The sequence below is a fragment of the Mustela putorius genome, unplaced genomic scaffold (genome assembly GCF_011764305.1).
Source record: "Mustela putorius furo isolate JIRA1106 unplaced genomic scaffold, ASM1176430v1.1 tig00001009_pilon_pilon_pilon, whole genome shotgun sequence".
Lineage (NCBI taxonomy): Eukaryota > Metazoa > Chordata > Mammalia > Carnivora > Mustelidae > Mustela > Mustela putorius.
The window spans coordinates 2,206,504-2,227,815 of NW_025421529.1; the positions used below are offsets into that span (position 1 = coordinate 2,206,504).

General features: G+C 40.3%; 1 protein-coding gene across 1 annotated transcript; it reads left to right on the plus strand.

Annotated features, from left to right (window-relative positions):
* The first annotated feature begins 19,527 nt into the window (after nucleotides 1–19,527).
* On the plus strand, nucleotides 19,528–20,493 carry LOC101673694 (olfactory receptor 11L1). Its single transcript, XM_004782017.1, has one exon. It carries the CDS (start codon nucleotides 19,528–19,530, stop codon nucleotides 20,491–20,493), a length of 966 nt encoding a protein of 321 aa, XP_004782074.1.
* The last annotated feature ends 819 nt before the right edge of the window (nucleotides 20,494–21,312 follow it).

Consider the following 21,312-nt stretch of genomic DNA (forward strand, 5'->3'; position numbering starts at 1 on the left):
ATTGGAAGGGGAGGTGAATCATGAGAGACTATGGACTCTGACAATCTGTGGGGTTTGAAGTGGCGGGGGTGGTGGGGGGTCGGGGTATCAGGTGGTGGGTATTATGGAGGGCACGGATTGCATGGAGCACTGGGTGTGGTGAAAAAATAATGATAATGTTATTCTAAAAATAAATAAATGAAAAAAATACTATCTCAAAAAAATATGCCTCTTTATCTTGATTAACAGTTTTCTTATGTAATTGGCTGATCCCATATTGGGGTATAGATATTTACAATTGTTAGATCATCTTGGTGGATAGTCCCTTTAAGAATGATGTAGTCTCCTTCTGTATCTCTGACTACAGTCTTTAGTTTAAAATCTAATTTATCTGATATGAGAGTCGCTACGCACGCCTTCTTTTGAGGCCCATTGGCATGAAAGATGCTTCTCCATTCCTTCACTTTCAGTCTAGGTGTACCTTTAAGTTCAGAATGGATCTCTTGTAGACAACATATGGATGGGTCCTGTCATTTTATCCAATCTGCAACCTTGTCCTGTTTTATGGTCGCATTTAGGCCATTAACATTGAGAGTGATTATTGATAGATACATTTTTATTGACATCGTGTTACCTTTGAAGTCATTCTTTCTGTAGATTGTCTCTATATTTCTGCTCAATACTATTCTTAGGATTTTACTTCTGTTATAGAACCCCGCTTAATTTTTCATGCACTATCTCCTTGTTGGTTGCATAGTCTTTTAAGCCTTGCTGTTCTTGGAAAATCTTTATCTCTCCATCCACTTCGAATGTTAGTCTTGCTGGATAAAGTATTCTTTTCTTCATGTTCTTCTCCTTCAGTGCCCTGAATATATCTTGCCAGCCCTTTTTGGCTTGCCAGGTCTCTGTGGACAGTCTGACATTATTTTGATGGGCTTTCCTCTGTACATAAGGAGCTTCTTTGTCCTAGCTGCTTTCAAGAGGTTCTGCCTACAATCATAATTCTCCATTCTTACTATTAGGTGTTTCGAGGACTTTTGAGAATCTGTAATCTTGGGGGGAAACCTTTCGGCCTCTAGTACATGAATGCAGGTTCCATTCACGAGATTCGGAAAATTTTCATGAAGAACTTGTTCCACTCTATCTTCTAGACTTCTTTCTTTCTCCTCCCCTTCAGGTATTCCAATAATTCTGATGTTGGAACTTTTTATGGCATCATTTATTTCCCTGATTCTGTTTTCGTGACTTCTATGTTGTTCCACGCTTCCTCTTGATCCTTTCTCTCTGTTTGTCCTCCTGATCACTAATTCTATCTTCTGTTTCAGTTACTCTAGCTGTGAAAGAATTTAGATTAGATTGTAACTTATTGAGAGCATTGTGAAACTCATCACTGTAGCTTTCAGCTCTTCCCTAACATTGGAAAAATGACCTCTGGTTATTTTCAGTTCGGCCCTAATCAATTCCATTTGGTCACCCATGGCTTTCTCCAACCTAGCTATTGCTTGGATAATTGTTATCCTGAATTCTCTTTTCGACATATTATCTATGTTGATAGCTGTTAGCTCTGTTGCAGAAGTCCCATCCTTTGTATTTTTCTTCTGTTGGGCATTCCTCCTCCTAGTCATTTTGGTGAGAGATGGCTGAATGGGTGTAGCTGTATGTATTGACTGTGGTGCAGTCAAGGTGCACCCTGGAACGCTTCTGAGCAATCAGGGTTCTCCACCCAAATGAGAGGAAAAAGAAAAGGAAAAGAAAAAAAAAGAGAGGGAGAGAGACAGGAATGAAAGTGAGATAAAAGAGAAGGTTTAGCCCAAGTGGGCCCCAAGGTAAGATTTATGAAGTATACAAACAGACACAGACAAACAAAAAGACTGATAAAAGTATATGACAAGAGAAAAATTATATATATATATATATATATATGCAAATAAAGGAAGAACCTCGTCAAAACACAGAAATACTGGTGTAAGAAAAAGATGGGAGAGTGGTTGTAAATTCTCAGTGTGGGTGAGGAAGGTTGTTTTGATTCTTCCTGAATGTATCTTGCTATCTTTGTTAAAGGACTCAAGTTTCCTAAGATAAAGGGCGATTAAGAATTGGTTTACCTATAGGGGTAGGATTGGTTTGCTAAAGGGGATTACCTTGAAGTTTAACTCTATATGAATATTGGAAAATAAAAATTAAATGAAAGGAATAAACTAGACTAAACTAAAATTAAAAAAAATGATATTAAAAAAATAGAAATGTAAAAGGAAAACACAGGTGTATGTATCAAAAAGTTCAGGTTAGAAGGTTTATGGAATTTGATGTACTCAACATCTCACTGTGATGGTAAATAAGTTAAGAAATTATCTATAAAATAATAAGTAATTATCTATATTAAAAAAATGAGCCAGAATAGTGGGAATGAATTTATAATAAAAATTGTCCTATGAAGTAGTGGTGGTTGCTCTCTTGTCATCTTTTTTTTTTTTTCTTTCCTGGTTGGTTTTCTGGGGAGGGGCCTGCCACGTGTGTTTTCAATGATGTTCTCTGTGTTAAGTCCTCCTGCCTCCCTCAAGGGGATGGGCTCTGAGAAAACTAGTTTTTTCAGGCTTTTGTTCTCTGGAGATTTTTATATTTGTTCACTTTTGTTTTTCTCTCTCGCCTTGACCACTTTTGATGATTTTTGTAGGTTTAGAGGAAAGCAAACTTCACCCTGACCTCCCTCTCAGAGAGAAGCCTCAGTCTGGCTGCAGAGCACAAATAAATCCCCCCTTGGCCGCTGGCAGAGCAGGTTCCCAGTCGCGGTCCCTGGGGACTCAGGATTTTTTGCTTATACCCAAAACCCCGGCAGCGGCAGTGTCCAGGAAGCTCCAGACTGCCAGAGAAGTTCCAAGCAGAGTTCGCACACTGAGATTTTCCCACTGGCCTGAGCTGGGATTGCCTGATCTTTCCAGGTCCGAGAGCACTGGGATGGTGCCTGTGCGCACCTCTCAGGAAAGGGCAGGAGACACGACTCAGACTGTGATGGCAGGGCAGGGCCCTCGCATGGGGACTGCAAAAAGGCTGTGCTTCTTGCTTCTTTTTTTTTTTTTTCATTTATTTATTTTTAGCATAACAGTATCATTATTTTTTCACCACACCAGTGCTCCATGCAATCCGTGCCCTCTATAATACCCACCACCTTGTACCCCAACCTCCCAACACCCCCCGCCACTTCAAAACCTTCAGATTATTTTTCAGAGTCCATAGTCTCTCATGATTCACCTCCCCTTCCAATTTACCCCAACTCCCTTCTCTCCAACTGCCCATGTCCTCCATGCTTTTTGTTATGCTCCACAAATAAGTGAAACCATATGATAATTGATTCTCTCTGCTTGACTTATTTCACTCAGCATAATGTCTTCCAGTCCCATCCATGTTGCTACAAAAGTTGGGTATTCGTCCTTTCTGATGGAGGCATAATGCTCCATAGTCTATATGGACCACATCTTCCTTATCCATTCATCAGTTGAAGGGCACCTTGGTTCTTTACACAGTTTGGTGACCATGGCCATTGCTGCTATAAACATTGGGGTACAGATGGCCCTTCATTTCACTACATCTGTATCTTTGGGGTAAATACCCAGGAGTGCAATGGCAGGGTCATAGGGAAGTTCTTTTTTTAATTTCTTGAGGAATCCCTTCACTGTTCTCCAAAGAGGTTGTACCAACTTGAATTCCCACCAACAGTGGAAGAGGGTTCCCCTTTCTCCACATCCTCTCCAACACATGTTGTTTCCTGTCTTGCTAATTTTGGCCATTCTAACTGGTGTAAGGTGATATCTCAATGTGGTTTTAATTTGAATCTCCCTGATGGCTAGTGATGATGAACATTTTATCATGTGTCTGATAGCCCTTTGTATGTCTTTATTGCAAAAGTGTCTGTCCATATCTTCTGCCCATTTTTTGATATGATTGTCTGTTTTGTGTGTGTTGAGTTTGAGGAGTTCATTATAGATCCTGGATATCAACCTTTTGTCTGTACTGTCATTTGCAAATATCTTCTCCCATTCCGTGGGTTGCCTCTTTGTTTTCTTGACTGTGTCCTTGGCTGTGCAGAAGATTTTGATTTTGATGAAGTCCCAGAAGTTCATCTTCACTTTTGTTTCCTTTGCCTTTGGAGACATATCTTGAAAGAAGTTGCTGTGGCTGATATCGAAGAGATTACTGCCTATGTTCCCCTCTAGGGTTCTGTGAGAAAGGCTGAGCTTCTGTTGGCTGGCGAGGCTCCCAGCCCCTCACAGGAGCCGGGCCCCATGTGCTCTCAGGTGCGCTGGTGGTTCAGGGACCAAGACCTGGTTTCTCTGCTGCACTATATCTGGCTCTTTGCTTGGGTGGCTGTCCTGGGTCTGTGGACTTAAGACCCTGACCCTAACACACCGATTCTCGCAATTTCCCCCGGTGATCCTTTGGTCTTTTCAAGTGCTTTCTACCAGACTCCCAAGTTAATGCTGGTCCCCAGATGCAGGACACTCTTGTATTGTTATATACTTTCCAATGGGTCGCCTCTGGTGGCTCCCTCCCCCTTTTGTTTATCTTATGATATTAGTCCGACTTTCCCACTTCGCTTTATCTGCTTACTGGCGTCTTCTGCTCAGGTAGAGATCCAGACGTGTATAATTCTGATCTCAGGCTGATTTCGTGGGTGATCAGAGTTCTTTGGCAGGTGATGAGCTCACTTTAGGGTACAGGTTGAAAGGGCGCCTCCTCCTACTTCCCTGCCATCTTGTCTCCCCTCTCTTTCCACCTCTTTTGTAGAAGCAAAAAATCCTGTCCAGATTGCTTTCCATTTGCAAGAGCAGATGCTATTGCAAGCATCTTAAAAGTGAAATGGAGTAATTAAATTTCCCAAGAGAGGCGACCTTAAATACCAGAGCTGGCCCTTTTAAGGGTAAAACCTAAAATGCCAGAAACAATTTTAAGGTGAAATTTCTCTGGAAAGCAGATTTTCCTGGATGAATGCTGTGCCATTAGCCCAGCTTCTATAACTCAGTATCTTTCCTGGTTCCCCAAGGAGGGTTTTCCCAACTCCCCATCCCATTTAGACCCCCACCCTTTGTCCAAGGTGGAAATTCTCTTTCATGCGGGTGTAGTAAGTCTTTCACTCATTTGTCTCTCCTACTAGCTCCTGAATAACCAAGCAAGAAAGCAGACCTTCTATCATTAGTACAACTAACATTTATTCATTTCCTTTGGTGTCCCTTGAGTTTGAATCCACTGATACAGCTTGCACAATTTGTGGAATTGCCCTAAAAGCAGAGCATAAGGGTGAAAGACAGTGGATTAGAAGGTAAAATAGATGTGCATTCAAACACATGTGCTCTGATCCTGGGAAGTGATATTATGTCATTCTAATAACCCTCAGGTGACCCCGGTGTGTAATGTAGGCCCCTGTGACTGTGTCTTTGTGGGGGAAGTGGGTTCTCTATAAGGCTTACATGGGTCTTTGTGCACAGAGAGCCTGACATCTAATACATACTCAACAAATTCTGGTCCAAACCCTTCACTATTCAGAAATACAATGCACCTGACAGAAAGAAAAGAAAGTACAGATCTTGGGAGATATCATCCGTTCAATTGTGTGCAGGGACTAACTGTTCTTCTTTTAAATATTAAACCTATTTTATTTTATTTTACTTTATTTTATTATTTTTTATTATGTTAGTCACTGTACAGTACATCATTAGTGTTTGATGCAGTGTTCCAAGATTCATTGTTTGCTTGTAACACTCAGGGCTCTGTGCAATCATGCCCGCCTTTATACCATCCCCAGGCCAACCCATCTCTCTACCCCCTTACACCTAAATAGATTTTTTTAAATACAATAACATAATTCTTAATTAATATGCAATAAATTTTAGTAAAAATAAATTTATAATGTTTGAAATAAGAAATCAAAAATAGGATTCTTGCCAGCCCATGAAATAAAATTCAGAGCAAATGGCCGTTATGAACATTCCTTACTACAGATTGCATATTGCTCTATCAGAGGCCATGATGCTCATGGGAAACAAAAGGTATTGGGAAGAACACCCAAGATAATTGATGTCCAGGAGTAGTGAGAGAAAGAGGACCCAGTGAAGAGACCCTATATATATTCCATATAGTACACATTTGTAGGCTTCTAAGTGTTTATGTCATTAATACCCTTCAAAACCTACCAATGTGCACCATAGTTTGCCATTTATACATTTAATTATATGGTTTTAATCCTCATTATGTAGCTCAGTCCCAGAGGTGGTAGATAAACACCAGAGATAAACACCAGTCTCCAGTCTCCCAGAGAAAGAGACTTTTTTTTTTTTTTGTCACCACATGCTTAAATACTAGAGTGAAGCTAGTCCCATAGTTGGCTCTCAACATGCAGCCAAGTGTACCTGTGAAGCCTGATGCTTTCTGGTTGTGGGTACATACATATACTGGTCATTCCAGCTGGCTGTCCCTCATGTTGACACAGTGATGATCTGTGTAGGTCTGGATACCCCCCCCCAACATGAATAGAGCTGTGACTGATGTGAAGACCGTATCATGCCTTTCATTTCTTTTTATCTGGAAACATGCAGAAATTACAAATCTAGATTTGAGATTAGATGTGAAAAGTCCACCTCACACAAGACAACCATGTAGTCTATCGATGGTGTTTCATTTTGCTCACCCAAATTTAGTACCATGAGAAAAGTCCTATTGGTGGAAAGTAGTCATAGAAGTCATTGCAAAAAAAAATGCCAAGATGACCCAGGCTATATAATTAGCTATGAAAATAGCCTATACAGTAGTAACCTAAATGCATCTCCCTGTATGTATAACTTACAAAATGTTTGGAAAGTAAGACATCAAGTGCCTAATTCTGGGAGACAGTATTATGGATCCCACACCCAAGTAACTTGGAAAGTTTTTCCAACAACCTTTATTAACTATGAGCACCCTGGATTCTGATGCTGCAGTGGTCAACATATCCTAAGGAACATACTACTGGAGCCATTTGCTGCATATTTTATTTCATCACAGTTTACACAAAAAATTATTTTTATTAGAATTTATTGCATATTAATTAGGAATTATGTTGTTGAGTTAAAATCAAACAATCCTTTATACATATCACAGCAAAATAAATGTACTGATATTTTTGTCTACTTCTTTCCATTTCCAACTTTACTGAAAAGTATACTGACAATCATATTATCTCCAAAAATGGTATTAAAGTGAATATCAATGGCTCAGATTAGATGACCTTTCATACACTTCAATTTTTTTAAAAATTTTCCATGTGTTTTTGTTTTGTTTTGTTTTTAATCCTGCTAAATTATAGATGGTATGAGAATCTTTCCTTTTCCAACTCATCTTCCAAAACTCACATTAAAACAGCCTCTCAGAGGGGCGCCTGGGTGGCTCGGTGGGTTAAAGCCTCTGCCTTCGGCTCGGGTCACGATCCCAGAGTCCTGGGATCAAGTCCCGCATCAGGCTCTCTGCTCAGCGGGGAGCCTGCTTCTCTCTCTCTCTCTGCCTGCCTCTCTGCCTGCTTGTGATCTCTGTCTGTCAAATAAATAAATAAAATCTTAAAAAAAAAAAGCCTCTCAGAAAACTCAGATATTGCATTTTCTTTGATAAATTGACAGATTCACACTTAGAATGAGCTTGGGTACAGATTGCTCTCATTGCATAAATTAATTAATTTTCAATCATAAATTGTTTTTGTTTTTCATTTACTTATACTTGCAATTAAAATATGATGGCAAGGGACGCCTGGGTGGCTCAGTTGGTTGGACGACTGCCTTCAGCTCAGGTCATGATCCTGGAGTCCTGGGATCGAGTCCCGCATCAGACTCCCAGCTCCATGGGGAGTCTGCTTCTCTCTCTGACCTTCTCCTCGCTCATGCTCTCTCTCACTGTCTCTCTCTAAAATAAATAAATAAAATCTTTAAAAAAAATAAAAAAAATAAAATATGATGGCAAAATGCCATTCAACAAAAAGCAGCTATTTAATACCCAGTTCTCAGGATAGGTGATTCAGTAATGGCCTGCTTGGTCTATTTTAGAAAAACCCTCTTTTTGCTTCAATTTTTGTCTCAACATTTTTTAGACCAATCCTAACTGAAAGAAAAGAATGTGAAGATTCACTTATCCTGAATGTGTTATAGACATCTAAGCCTTAGTGGGTAGAGTCGAATCATGGAAGATTGGTTCCATTGTTTACTAACTCAACTGACAAATTACAGACAAAACATCTGGGGATTGGGATTCTCAGAAGGGCCAGGTCCCCAAGAAACTCAGTTATTAAAAGAAGATGGCTTCATCCAGGGTCAAACCCCACCAGAGAAGATGGGAAATTTCCACTTGCATGAGGAAAGCACGGCCCACATTTGGGATCAAGGAGGGCAAGAGAGACCCTGCAAGGGACACATCAGGGCTCTCCATTTTGGGGAGAAGGACAGGTAGGAGAGGCTCATGTAGACAGCCACAAAGGTTTTCAGAAGGAAATCAACGTGGTGTTTGCTTTAGTGTCAAGTGACATACACTTTGTTGTGTTGTTTGCTTTGGTTATTGACATTGAATTCTCAAATTACACAGATATCCATAAATTCTTTCTCATTATCAAGGTAGTTTCAGCCTTTGCTGATGTTCTATCCATGTGAAAACTAAGTAAATGATCTTGCCTAAATTGTTTAGTATACACATCTGTAGTAATGGAAAAATAACCAAGAACGAATTTTTAAGGAGCCAAAGGCTGTTTAGTTGACTCTAGGCAGGATTGCAACAATACCAGTTTTAATGTTTATTTTCATATAATCTCAAAGAAACCTCCAAACTTAGATCTGAGGTTACACTGGTGGTTTTAATGCTAACATGAACTGAGCATTTTAGGAGGCAATGTTTTCATTTTGATTTGATCTTTTTTGTTGTTGTTTGTTTGTTTTGTTTTGTTTTAGATTTTATTTATTTATTTGACAGGCAGAGATCTCAAGTAGGTTTTAATGCTAACATGAACTGAGCATTTTAGGAGGCAATGTGTTCATTTTGATTTGATGTTTTTTGTTGTTGTTTGTTTGTTTGTTTGTTTTGTTTTGTTTTAGATTTTATTTATTTATTTGACAGGCAGAGATCTCAAGTAGGCAGAGAGGCAGGCAGAGAGAGGTGGGAAGCAGTCTCCCTGCTGAGCAGACCCGATGCAGGGCTTAATTCCAGGACCCTGAGATCATGACCTGAGCCAAGGGCAGAGGATTTAACCCCTGAGCCAGCCAGGTGCCCCTTGGTTTTATTTTTTAGCTTAATATAATTAAGGTCCTTCTAGCATTGAACATTGAGTTGAAGTCCTAAACTCCCAGAATGGCTATAAAGAAACCAGAAAAGATACCATGGAGAAGGTATCTGAGCAGCATAGGGTATGAGCCCCCTAGAAATACACAGAGATAATATCGCAGGGAAATGACTGTGTTGAATTGAAAAGGAGTCAAAACCTACATGGTTTGAACAATACTAAGGGAGCTGGAGTGCTGGTAGCAGAATGGGGTAGGATAAAAGTGGACAAAGAGATTGTAGAGGAGATGGGAGGAGAAAAGTGGGGGCTGATTTACTGGGAAGGCTTTGGATTTTTCTTTCTTAAGCTTTAAGGAATCATATACCACATAATTCAGTATGTGTAAGAGACATCCAGTATTGTATCACTGGGAGCAAGTGCATAGATTTTATTAAGATAATGTTTTTCAGACTATGGACTCTGAAAAACAATCTGAGGGATTTGAAATGGCAGGGGAGTGGGAGGTTGGGGTACCAGGTGGTGGGTATTATAGAGGGCATGGATTGCATGGAGCACTGGGTGTGGTGAAAAAATAATGAATACTGTTATTCTGGAAAAAAAAAAGATAATGTTTTCATCCCTTATGAATTTTTCATGGTCAAATGAAGATAATATTCCCAATGATTTCACTCAAGTATAAGAGGAAGGAATAGAACACAGCAAAAATAGTGAACTAAAACCACAGTGAATTAACAGAACTGTTGGTTCCTGATGTGGGCATAAGCTGGCTGGCCACATTGATTTACTCACTTATCAGGAATGATCCACAGTACTGTGTGCTCTCGGTAAACCCCTTAAGCTGTGTGCCACTGTGGGCTCAGAGAAGAGGAGAAACACATGCTGTCCTCTTTTTGTCTTTCTTTCCCTCTTTTCTCTTTTCTTTTATTTTTTCCTTCCTTCCTTCCTCCCTCCCTCCCTCTTTCCTTTACTTTCCTTCCCTTCTGTCTCTGTCTCTTTCCTCCCCTACCCTCCCTTTCCCTTTTCCTTCCTTCCTTCCTTCCTTCCTTCCTTCCTTCCTTCCTTCCCTCCCCCCTTCCTTCCTTCCCCCCTTCCTCCCTTCCTTCCACTGTATTAAAAGTTTCATTCGGGCTGCTTTGTTGAGTATTTACTGAACAAGGGTAGATGGATGCGGATGGGCCACAAAGGAGATGAACAGTCCAGGTGAGATGAAGTGACGCTTTTTCTGCAAGGATTTTCAGGTGGAGCCAGGTTATTTTGGTGAGAAATCAGATACTAGAGTGAGAAAAACAAAGTCAAGTGTTCTGTCCTGAGCACGTGGGAGGATGGAGTAACCACTGATGAGATGTGGGAGACAGATTAAGGGTTAGGAAAACGATGTTAGTTAGTGTTAGTTAGTTAGTTAGTTAGTGTTAAGTTCCAGATGCTAATTAGACTCGTCAGCTTTCAAATAGAGAAATTGAAAGCCTCAAGCTTGATAAACACATTTTGGTGTTGAGGGCCAGGTGATAGCATTACAATCCAGAGCCTGTGTCAGACCTCAAGGGGAATGTGGGTAAATAAAGAGGTATTCAACCTTGATGTCCTACATTAACAGGCTGGAGGACGTGGAGAGATGTTAAACATTATATGCAATGTGAAAGGTCTGGAGTTAAATGCAGAGGGCACATAGCTGGGCATGCTAAGTGATAAGAATAGACCGAGGAACAGAGTGGAAACAGCTCAGCCATGCTAACAACAGATTAACCCACTAGGGATGCTTGAAGCGTCACTGAAATATGGCATTACTATTTTGGTGGATGCCGAGGGAAAACCACATTGCAGTAGATTCAAGGGGGGTGCAGGCAGTTGACAAGGACAACACCTTCAAACAGGGATGGAGTACAAGGGAGTGGACAGATGAGGGCAGTATGTTTTGGAGAATAGTATGACATCAAGACCATATCCTTTTTGCTCTTTTTTTCCTTTTATTTATTTTACACATAACAGTATTCATAATTTTTGCCACACCCAGAGCTCCATGCAATCCATGCCCTCTCTAATGCCTACCACCTGGTGAGCCCAACCTCCTAACTCCAGCTGCTTCAACACCTCAGATTGTTTTTCAGAGTCCACAGTCTCTCAGGGTTCACCTCCCCTTCCAATTTCCCCCAACTCCCTTCTCCTCTCTAACTCCCGATGTCCTACCTGCTATTTGTTATGCTCCACAAATAAGTGAAACCATATGATACTTGACTCTCTCTGCTTGACTTATTTCACTCAGCTAATATCTTCCAGTCCCATCCATATTGCCACAAAAGATGGGTATTAGTCTTTTCTGATGGAGGCTTAATACTCCATAGTGTATTTGGACCACATCTTCCTTATCCATTCATCCATTGAAGGGCATCTTGGTTCATTCTACAGTATGGTGACCATTTGGCCATTGTTGCTATAAACATTGGGGTACATATGGCCCTTCTTTCCACAATATCTGTATCTTTGGGGTAAATACCCAGGAGTGCAATTGCATGGTCATAGGGAAGCTCTATTTTTAATTTCTTGAGGAATCTCCACACTGTTCTCCAAAGAGGCTGCACCAACTTGTATTCCCACCAACAGTGGAAGAGAGGTCTGCTTTCTCCACATCCCCTCCAACACATGTTGTTTCCTGTCTTGATAATTTTGGCCATTCTAACTGGTATAAGGTGATATCTCAATGTGGTTTTAATTTGAATCTCCTGAGGGCTAGTGATGATGAACATTTATTCATGTGTCTGATAGCCATTTGTATGTCTTCATTGGGGAAGTGTCTGTTCATATCTTCTGCCCATTTTTTAAATATGTTTGCCTGTTTCGTGTGTGTTGAGTTTGAGGAGTTCTTGATAGATCCTGGATATCAAACTTCTGTCTGTATAGTCATTTGCAAATATCTTCTCCCATTCCGTGGGTTGCCTCTTTGTTTTGTTGACTGTTTCCTTGGCTGTGCAGAAGATTTTGATTTTGATGAAGTCCCAAAAGTTTATTTTCACTTTTTTTTTCCTTTGCTTTTGGAGACATTTTAGAAAGATGTTGCTGTGGCTGATATCGAAGAGATTACTGCAGATGTTCTCCTCTAGGATTCTGATGAATTCCTGTCTGACATTGGGGTCTTTTATCCATTTTGAGTTTATCTTTGTGTAGGGTGTAAGAAAATGGTCGAGTTTCATTCTTCTACATATAGCTGTCCAGTTTTCCCAGCACCTTTTATTGAAGAGACTGTCTTTTTTCCACTGTGTATTTTTTCCTACTTTGTCGAAGATTATTTGCCCATAGAGTTGAGGGTCCATATCTGGGCTCTCTACTCTGTTCCACTGGTCTATGTGTCTGTTTTTATGCCAGTACCATGCTGTCTTGGTGATCACAGCTTTGTAGTAAAGCTTGAAACCAGGTAGGGTGATGCCCCCTGTTTTATTTTTGTTTTTCAAAATTTCCTTAGCGATTCGGGGTCTCTTCTAATTCCATACAAATTTTTGGATTTGTTCCAGCTCTTTGGAAAATACCGTTGGAATTTTGATCGGAATGACATTAAAAGTATAGATTGCTCTAGGCAGTATAGACATTTTAACAATGTTTATTCCTCCAATCCAAGGGCATGGAATGGTCTTCCATCTTTTTGTGTCTTCCTCAATTTCTTTCATGAGTGTTCTGTAGTTCCTCAAGTACAGATCCTTTACCTCTTTGGTTATGTTTATTCCCAAGTATCTTATGTTTCTTGGTGCTATAGTAAATGGAATCAATTCTCTAATTTCCCTTTCTGTATTTTCATTGTTTGTGTATAAGAAAGCCACTGATTTCTTTACATTGACTTTGTATCCTGCCACGTTGCTGAATTGCTGTATGAGTTCTAGTAGTTTGGGGGTGGAGTCTTTTGGGTTTTCCATCTAAAGAATCATGTCATCTGCAAGGAGAGAGAGTTTGACTTCTTCATTGGCAATTGGATACCTTTTATTTCTCTTTGTTGTCTGATTGCTGTTGTTAGGACTTTTAATACTATGTTGAACAAGAGTGGTGAGAGTGTGCATCCTTGTTGTCTTCCTGATCTCAACAGGAAGGCTGCAAGCTTTTTCCCATTGAGGATGATATTTGCTGTGGGTCTTTCATAGATAGATTTGATGAAGTTCAAGAATGTTCCCTCTATCCCTATATTTTGAACCATTTTAATCAGGAGCCAATGTTGGACTTTGTCAAAAGATTTTTCTGCATCAGTTGAGAAAAACATGTGGTTCTGTTCCCTTCATCTCATATTAATTTGTTCTAACACATTGATTGATTTGCAAATGTTGAACCATCCTTTTAGCCCAGGAATGAATCCCATTTGGTCATGGTGGATAATCTTTTTAATGTGCTGTTGGATCCTGTTTGCTAGGATCTTGTTGAGAATGTTAGCATCCATATTCATCAGGGATATTGGTCTGAAATTCTCCTTTTTGGGGGTCTTTGCCAGGTTTGAGGATCAGGGTAATGCTGGCTTCACAGTAAGATTCTGGAAGTTTTCTTTCTGCTTCAATTTTTTGAAACAGCTTCAGGAGAATATGTGTTATTTCTTCTTTGAAAGTTTGGTAGGATTCCTCAGGGAATCCATTAGGTCCTGGGCTCTTCTTTTTTGGGAGGTTGTTGATCACTGCTTCAATCTCATTACTTGATATTGATATATTCAGGTTGCCAATTTTTTCTCGGTTCAAATGTGGAAGTTTATAGTTTTCCAGGAATGCATCCATTTCATCTAGGTTGCTTAGTTTATTGACATATAACTGTTGATAATAACTTCTGATGTTTGTTTCTACTTCCTTGGTGTTTTGTGATCTCTCCCTTTCCATTCATAATTTTATGTATTTGGGCTTTCTCTCTTTTCTTTTGGATTAGTGTGGCCAATAGTTTATCGATCTTATTGATTCTTTCAAAAAACCAACCTCTAGTTTCTTTGATATGTTCTACTCTACCTCTTGTTTCTCTGTCATTGATCTCAGCTCTAATCTTCTGATTTCCTTTCTTATGCATGGAGTTGGTTTGATTTGTTCTTGATTCCCCAGTTCTTTAAGGTGTAGAGAGAGCTGCTGTATTCTGGACTTTTTTTTTTTTTTTTATGGAGGCTTGGATGGCTATGTATTTCCCCCTTAGGACTGCCTTTGCTGTACCTCATAGGTTTTGGACTGAAGTGCCTTCATTCTCATTGGTTTCCATGAATTGTTTCAGTTTTTCTTTGATCTCCTGGTTGTTCCAAGCATTCCTAAGCAAGGTGGTCTTTAGCTTCCAGGTTTTTGAGTTCCTTCAGAACTTTGCCTTGTGACTGAGCTCCAGCTTTTCCTTGTGATCTGAGAATATGCAGGGAATAATCTCAGTCTTTTGGTATCAGTTGAGTCCTGATTTGTGACCCAGTATATGGTCTATTCTTGAGAAGGTTCTATGTACACCTGATAAGAATGAGTATTCTGTTGTTTGAGAGTGGAATGTTCTGTATATATGAGGTCCATCTGGTCCAATGTGTCATTCAATGCTCTTCATTCTTTATTGATTTTCTGCTTCAATGATCTATTTCTGAGAGAGGCATGTAAAGATCTCCTACGATTAGTGTATTCATATCAATATGACTCTTTTTTTTTTCTTTTTTTGATTAACCGTTTTCTTATGTAATTGGCTGCTACCATATTGGGGGCATAGATATTTACAGTTGTTAGATTATCTTGGTGGATAGTTCCTTTGAGAATGATGTAGTGTCCTTCTGTATCTCTGACTACAGTCTTTAGTTTAAAATCTAATTTATCTGATATGAGAATCGCTATGCAGGCCTTCTTTTGAGGCCCATTGGCATGAAAGATGCTTCTCGATCCCTTCACTTTCAGTCTGGGTGTATCTTTAGGTTCAAAATGGGTCTCTTGTAGACAACATATGGATGGGTCCTGTTGTTTTATCCAATCTGCAACCCTGTGCCATTTTATGGGTGAATTTAGGCCATTAACATTGAGAGTGATAATTGATAGATATGTTTTTACTCACATCGTGTTACCTTTGGAGTCTTTCTTTCTGTAGATTGTCTCTATATTTCTGTTCAATACTATTCTTAGGATTTTTCCTCTTTTATAGCACCCCCCTTAATATTCTGTGCAGTGTTGGCTTGGTGGTTTCATAGTCTCTTAAGCCTTCCTGGTCTTGGAAACTCTTTATTTCTCCATCCATTTTGAATGTCAGTCTTGCTGGATAAAGTATTCTTGGCTGCATCTTCTTCTCTTTTAGTGACCTGAATATATCTTGCCAACCCTTTCTGGCTTGCCAGGTCTCTGCGGACAGGTCTGACGTTATTCTGATGGGCTTTCCTCTGTAAGTAAGGAGCCTCTTCGTCCTAGTGGCTTTCAAGAGTTTATACCTACAATTATGATTCATCAGTTTGACTATAAGGTGCCTTGATGTCTTTTTGGAATCTATTACATTGGTTGGAGACTGTTCGGCCTCTTGTACATGAACACTAGTTCCATTCATGAGATTCAGAAAGTTTTCATGAAGAACTTTTTCCACTATATCTTCTAGACTTCTTTCTTTCTCCTCCCCTTCAGGGTTTCCAATAATTCCGACCTTAGAACGTTTCATGGCATCATTTATTTCCCTGATTGACTATTTTCATGGTTTCTAAGCTGTTTGTTCCAGGTTTCCTCCTGATCCTTTCTCTCTATTGTTTGTCCTCCAGATGACTAATTCTATCTTCTGTCTCAGTTACCCTAGCTTTGAGAGAATTTAGATTAGATTGGAACTCATTGAGAGCATTATGAACCTCATCCCTGGTAGCTTTTAGCTCTGCCCCAACATTGTGAACATCATCTGGTCACTTTCAGTTCAGCCCTAATCAATTCCATTTGGTCATCTATGGCTTTCTCCAACCTAGCTATTGCCTGGATAATACCCTGAATTCTCTTTCCACCATATAGTCTATGTTGATAGCCATTAGCTCTGTTGTAGAATTTCCATCCTCTGTATTTTTCTTCATTGGACCTTCCTCCTCCTAGTCATTTTGGTGAGAGATGACTGAACAGATGTAGCTTGATATATCAACCATGGTGCAGTCAAGGTGCACCGTGGAACACTTCTGAGCTATCAGGATTCCCCACCCAAAGGAGAGAAGAAAGAAAAGGAAAAAAAAAAAGAGAGAAAGGTAGAGACAGGATAGAAAGGGAAGATAAAAGAGAAGGTTCAGCCCAAATGGGCCCCAAGGTAAGATTTATGAAGTATACAAATAAAAACAAACAAAAAGATTGATAAAAATATATGACTATATATATATATATATATATATATATATATATATACACACACACAGACAAATAAAGGAAGAACCCCATCAAAAAGAACCCCAAGTGTAAGATTTATATAGTATCAGGACAAACAGAAAAATTCAGAAACACTGGTGCAAGAAAAAGTTGGGAGAGTGGTTATAAATTCTCAGTGAGTGTGAGGAAGGTTGTTTTGATTCTTCCTGGATGTATCTTGATATCTTTGTTAAAGAACTCAACTTTCCTAAAATAAAGGGGGATTAAAAATTGGTTTACCGGGGCGCCTGGGTGGCTCAGTGGGTTAAGCCGCTGCCTTCGGCTCGGGTCATGATCTCAGGGTCCTGGGATCGAGTCCCGCATCAGGCTCTCTGCTCAGCGGGGAGCCTGCTTCTCTCTCTCTCTCTCTGCCTGCCTCTCTGCCTACTTGTGATCTCTGTCAAATAAATAAATAAAATTTTAAAAAAAATTGGTTTACCAATAGGGGAGGCATTGATTGGGTAAAGGGGATTACTTTGAAGTTTAACTCTATATGAATATTAGAAAATAAAAATTAAAAAAAGGAATAAACTAGAGTAAACTAAACTAAAATTAAAAAAAATAAATTCAAAAACTAGAAATGTAAAGGAAAAACACAGGTGTATGTATCAAAAAGTTCAGGTTAGAAGGTTATTATGGAATTAGATGTACTGGACAGCTCACTGTCATGGTAAATAGGTTAAAAAATTATCTATATTAAAAAAAATGAGCCAGAATAGTGGAAAAAATTAAAAATAAAAGTTGTTCAATGAAGTAGTGGTCGTGGTTCTCTGTAGTCATTTTTTTTTTTTCTTTCCTAGTTGAATTTCTGGGGGATGGGCCTGCCACATGGGTTTTCATTCAATGATGTTCCCTGAAGTAAGTCCTCTAGTCCCCCTTAAGGGGGTGGGCCCTTAGGAAACCAGTTTTTTCAGGCTTTTGTTCTCTGGAGGTTTTTATGTTCATTCACTTTTTTTTTTTTTTCCTCTCACCTTGACCACTTTTGATGGCTTTTGTAGGTTTAGAGGAAAGCAAACTGTACCCTAACCTCCCTCTCAGAGAGAAGCCTCAGTCTGTTCTTCTGTGGGTGTTGCAGAGCCCACATAAATTTCCCCTTGGCTGCTGGCAGAGCAGGTTCTGAGTCGTGGTCCCTGGGGATGCAGGATCTTCTGCTTGTACCCAAAACTGTGGCAGTGGCGGCTGTCTGGGCAGCTGCAGACTGCCAGAGAGGTTCCAAGCAGTGATCCCACACAGATTTTTCCAGGGGCCTGGGCTGGGAGTGCCTGGTCTTTCTGGATCTAATAGTGCCTGGCTTGTGCGCACCTCTCTCAGGAGGCTGTGTGTCATGCGTGTGTCTCAGTCTCTGAGAGTGGGGCGCAGGTCCTAAAGCACCAGGCTGGGCCTTTGTGCACCTCTCTCAGGGGAGGATGAGAGGCGAGTTCATCTCAGGCTCTGTAGCAGGGCTCGTGTGTTCTGCCATCTGGCGTGGCTCCCATACCCTCACAGGAGCCAGACCCCACACAATCTCAGGCACGCTGGCAGCTCATTCTCTCTGGCTCAGTGCCAGGGTAGGCTGTCCTGGGACCTGGGACTTAAGCCCCTGTCCCTAGCCACCCCGATTCCCACAATCCCTCCCCCCCAATGATCCTTTGCTCTTTTGGAGTCCTCCAAGTTAATGCTGGTCCCCAGATGCAAGGCACTCTCGCTTGTATTAGGGGTATTACTTTCCAACTGGTCGCCTCTGGTGGCTCCCTCCTCCTTTTGTTTATCTTCCAATATCAGTCCTCCATTCCCACTTCACTTTACCTGCCCACTGGCGTCTTCTGCCCCTGTAGAGACCCAGATGTGTATAATTCTGATCTCAGGCTGATTTCATGGGTGATTGGAGTTCTTTGGTAGGTAATCAGCTCACTTTAGGGTATAGGTTGAAAAGGTGCCTCCTCCTAATTCCCCGACATCTTGTTCCTCCAGGATTTCAGGTTTTTCTTCAGAACAGTAGGACCTTTGCTGAAGATATAGATACACAAGAAAGTGCTGGGAATTTGAAAAGAGAAAAAAAAAATACAAGAACTAGGCACTCAAGAGAATGGAAGAGTAAGTAGCTGAAAAAAAGGTGGAGTCATTGTTCCACAGCATTAAAGACACTGAAGTTCTTGATTATAAATTCTAAAATGACAGTATTTTGTGTCATCTCTCATCTCTTTAATTGCATGGAAGCTCGTGAATGGTGGGTGGATGTTGCTTTTAACCAGGACCAGCTTTGACAATGAATGGAAGGAAAGCAAAGGGAAGGTGACATATTTAATGTATACAGGATACATGCTCAATGGCAGAACATGGTATCCAACTGGGCAAGAAAGGACACTGATGGAGGTAAAGGTCAGCTCACACAAAGCTTCATACACACACACACACACACACACACACACACACACAGATTGAACAAGGTATCCATAAATATTGTTTGAAAGGAGAATGTACAAGCTTCCCCAAGATGTCATAGGATATATGTTATATCTGACTTCTATATCAGACAAAACGCATATGCAAGAAAAGAAAGTCATTGCATCCATTTGTTCCTGCTTAAAAAAAATTGTTTTTGTTATTCTTAGTTCCAAATTTGCTTTCTTTCTGTTTTGTTTTGTTATTTTTGTTTTGTTTTGTTTTGCCCTGTTGTTTCTGCTTTTGTTTTTATCTTTGGATCTGAAACTTCTAAATTTCAGAGAACACAAGAAATGGAATTTTCTGATGTTCTTTCCAAGACCTAACATCCACATTCAGCTTGTGATATCTAAATATTTTCTTATAAAACCAAGATGAAATTGTTGTTATAAAAAGCTTGTCCTTATAAAGCATTGCATTCAAAGATCTCCACTATTAAAAAAGTAACCTCTGAACTGCTAAACATGAAGAGCTACAAATATTTTTATGGTTTTTATATAGTGATTTTCCAAAATGTTTTCTTTTCCACAGACAATGAAGCCCCCAAATGTGTCCAGTGTCACTGAATTTCAGCTGCTAGGATTCCAGAACCTTCTTGGATGGCAGACACTGCTCTTTGCCATCTTCCTATTCATCTATTTTCTCACAGTCACAGGAAATGTTGTCATTATTGCAGTGGTGAGCCAGGACCAGCGGCTGCACTCACCCATGTATGTACTTCTCAAACACCTCTCATTTCTGGAGATCTGGTATACATCCACCATTGTGCCCCTTCTCCTAGCCAACCTGTTCTCTCACGGCCAAGCCATCTCCTTCCCTGCCTGTATGGCACAGCTTTACTTCTTTGTGTTCTTTGGGGCTACTGAGTGCTTTCTTCTGGCCATGATGGCCTATGACCGATACCTGGCCATCTGCAAACCACTCCACTACTCTTTCCTTATGAGTCCTGAGATCTGCACCAAGTTGATGGCAATCTCCTGGTTGACAGGTGTAGGCACAGGATTTCTGCCCTGCCTAATGATTTCCAAATTGGATTTCTGTGGTCCTAAGCAGATCAATCATTTCTTCTGTGATCTCCCTCCCCTCATGCAGCTCTCATGTTCCAATGTGTATGTCACCAGGATGGTCATTTTCATCCTGTCAATTGCAGTGCTGTGCATTTGCTTTCTTCTTACACTTGTGTCCTATGTTTTCATTGTATCTACCATACTGAGAATCCCTTCAGCATCTGGACGGATGAAGACCTTTTCCACATGTGGCTCCCATTTGGCTGTTGTCACTATCTACTATGGGACCATGATCTCTATGTATGTTCGCCCCAATGACCACCTGTCACCTGAAATCAACAAGATCATTTCTGTTTTCTACACTGTGGTCACCCCACTCCTGAACCCTGTTATATACAGTTTGAGGAATCAAGAATTCAAAGAGGCAGTTAGAAAAGTCGTGAGAAAAAAGTGTGGTATCTATAGAGTAAGAGTGAAGGGGGGTTTCTGTTAGGTAATTAAAAAATATCACACAGTGGATTAATTTGGGGAATATGTGAGTGGCAAGTTCAGAGCCTTCAAACCAAAATGTCATCGTTGGCACTGTGTGGAATTCCACAAGCCATAATGAAAGAGTTTCATCATGGTCCCTTGCCAACAACTGTTCAGAAGACAAATAGCCTCTATTAAACCATTTTTGGGGCAATTTTACCCTTTGAGTCTTTCATCTTCTGCTGAGAATCTAATTGTATTATTTGAGGGATGTTGATTTCACACATTACTTTCAGATTTTACAGATTTTCCTCCTGAGTTCATAAAGCATGCATGTAGAAAGTTTTACAACTTTTAAGTACTGGTAGGAGACTGGCCTTATAGACTCAGTTCCTGGTGCTATTGGTGACTATTAAATGCCTGTGGAATGAATGAAGGTATATAAATAATTACTGACCTAAATTAACTTCCAGTGACAAGGACAAAGAAGGGTTTTTGATGTACCAAGAATTTAGATACAGGAATTTAATTTTGTAATGCTTTTTATTTTATGGATAGGGAAGGAAGATGCCAAAGAGAGGGAGGCATAAATGAAGGGAGAGGGACAGGTGGAGAGGGAAGAAAGAGAAACACAAAAGAAAGAGGAAGAAAGGAAGGGAGGGAGGAAGTGAGGGAGGAAGGAGGTGGAAGGAAGGGCAAGAAAGCAAACAGAGAGGGGAAAAAGAAAGGGAAGGGAATAATAACAGATGGTAGTGGAGGAAGGAGGGAAGAGAGGAGTCAAACTTTCTTTTATTCAATGTTGGGGTTCCCTCGGAGGGGTGGAGGCAACCAGACCAGCCGG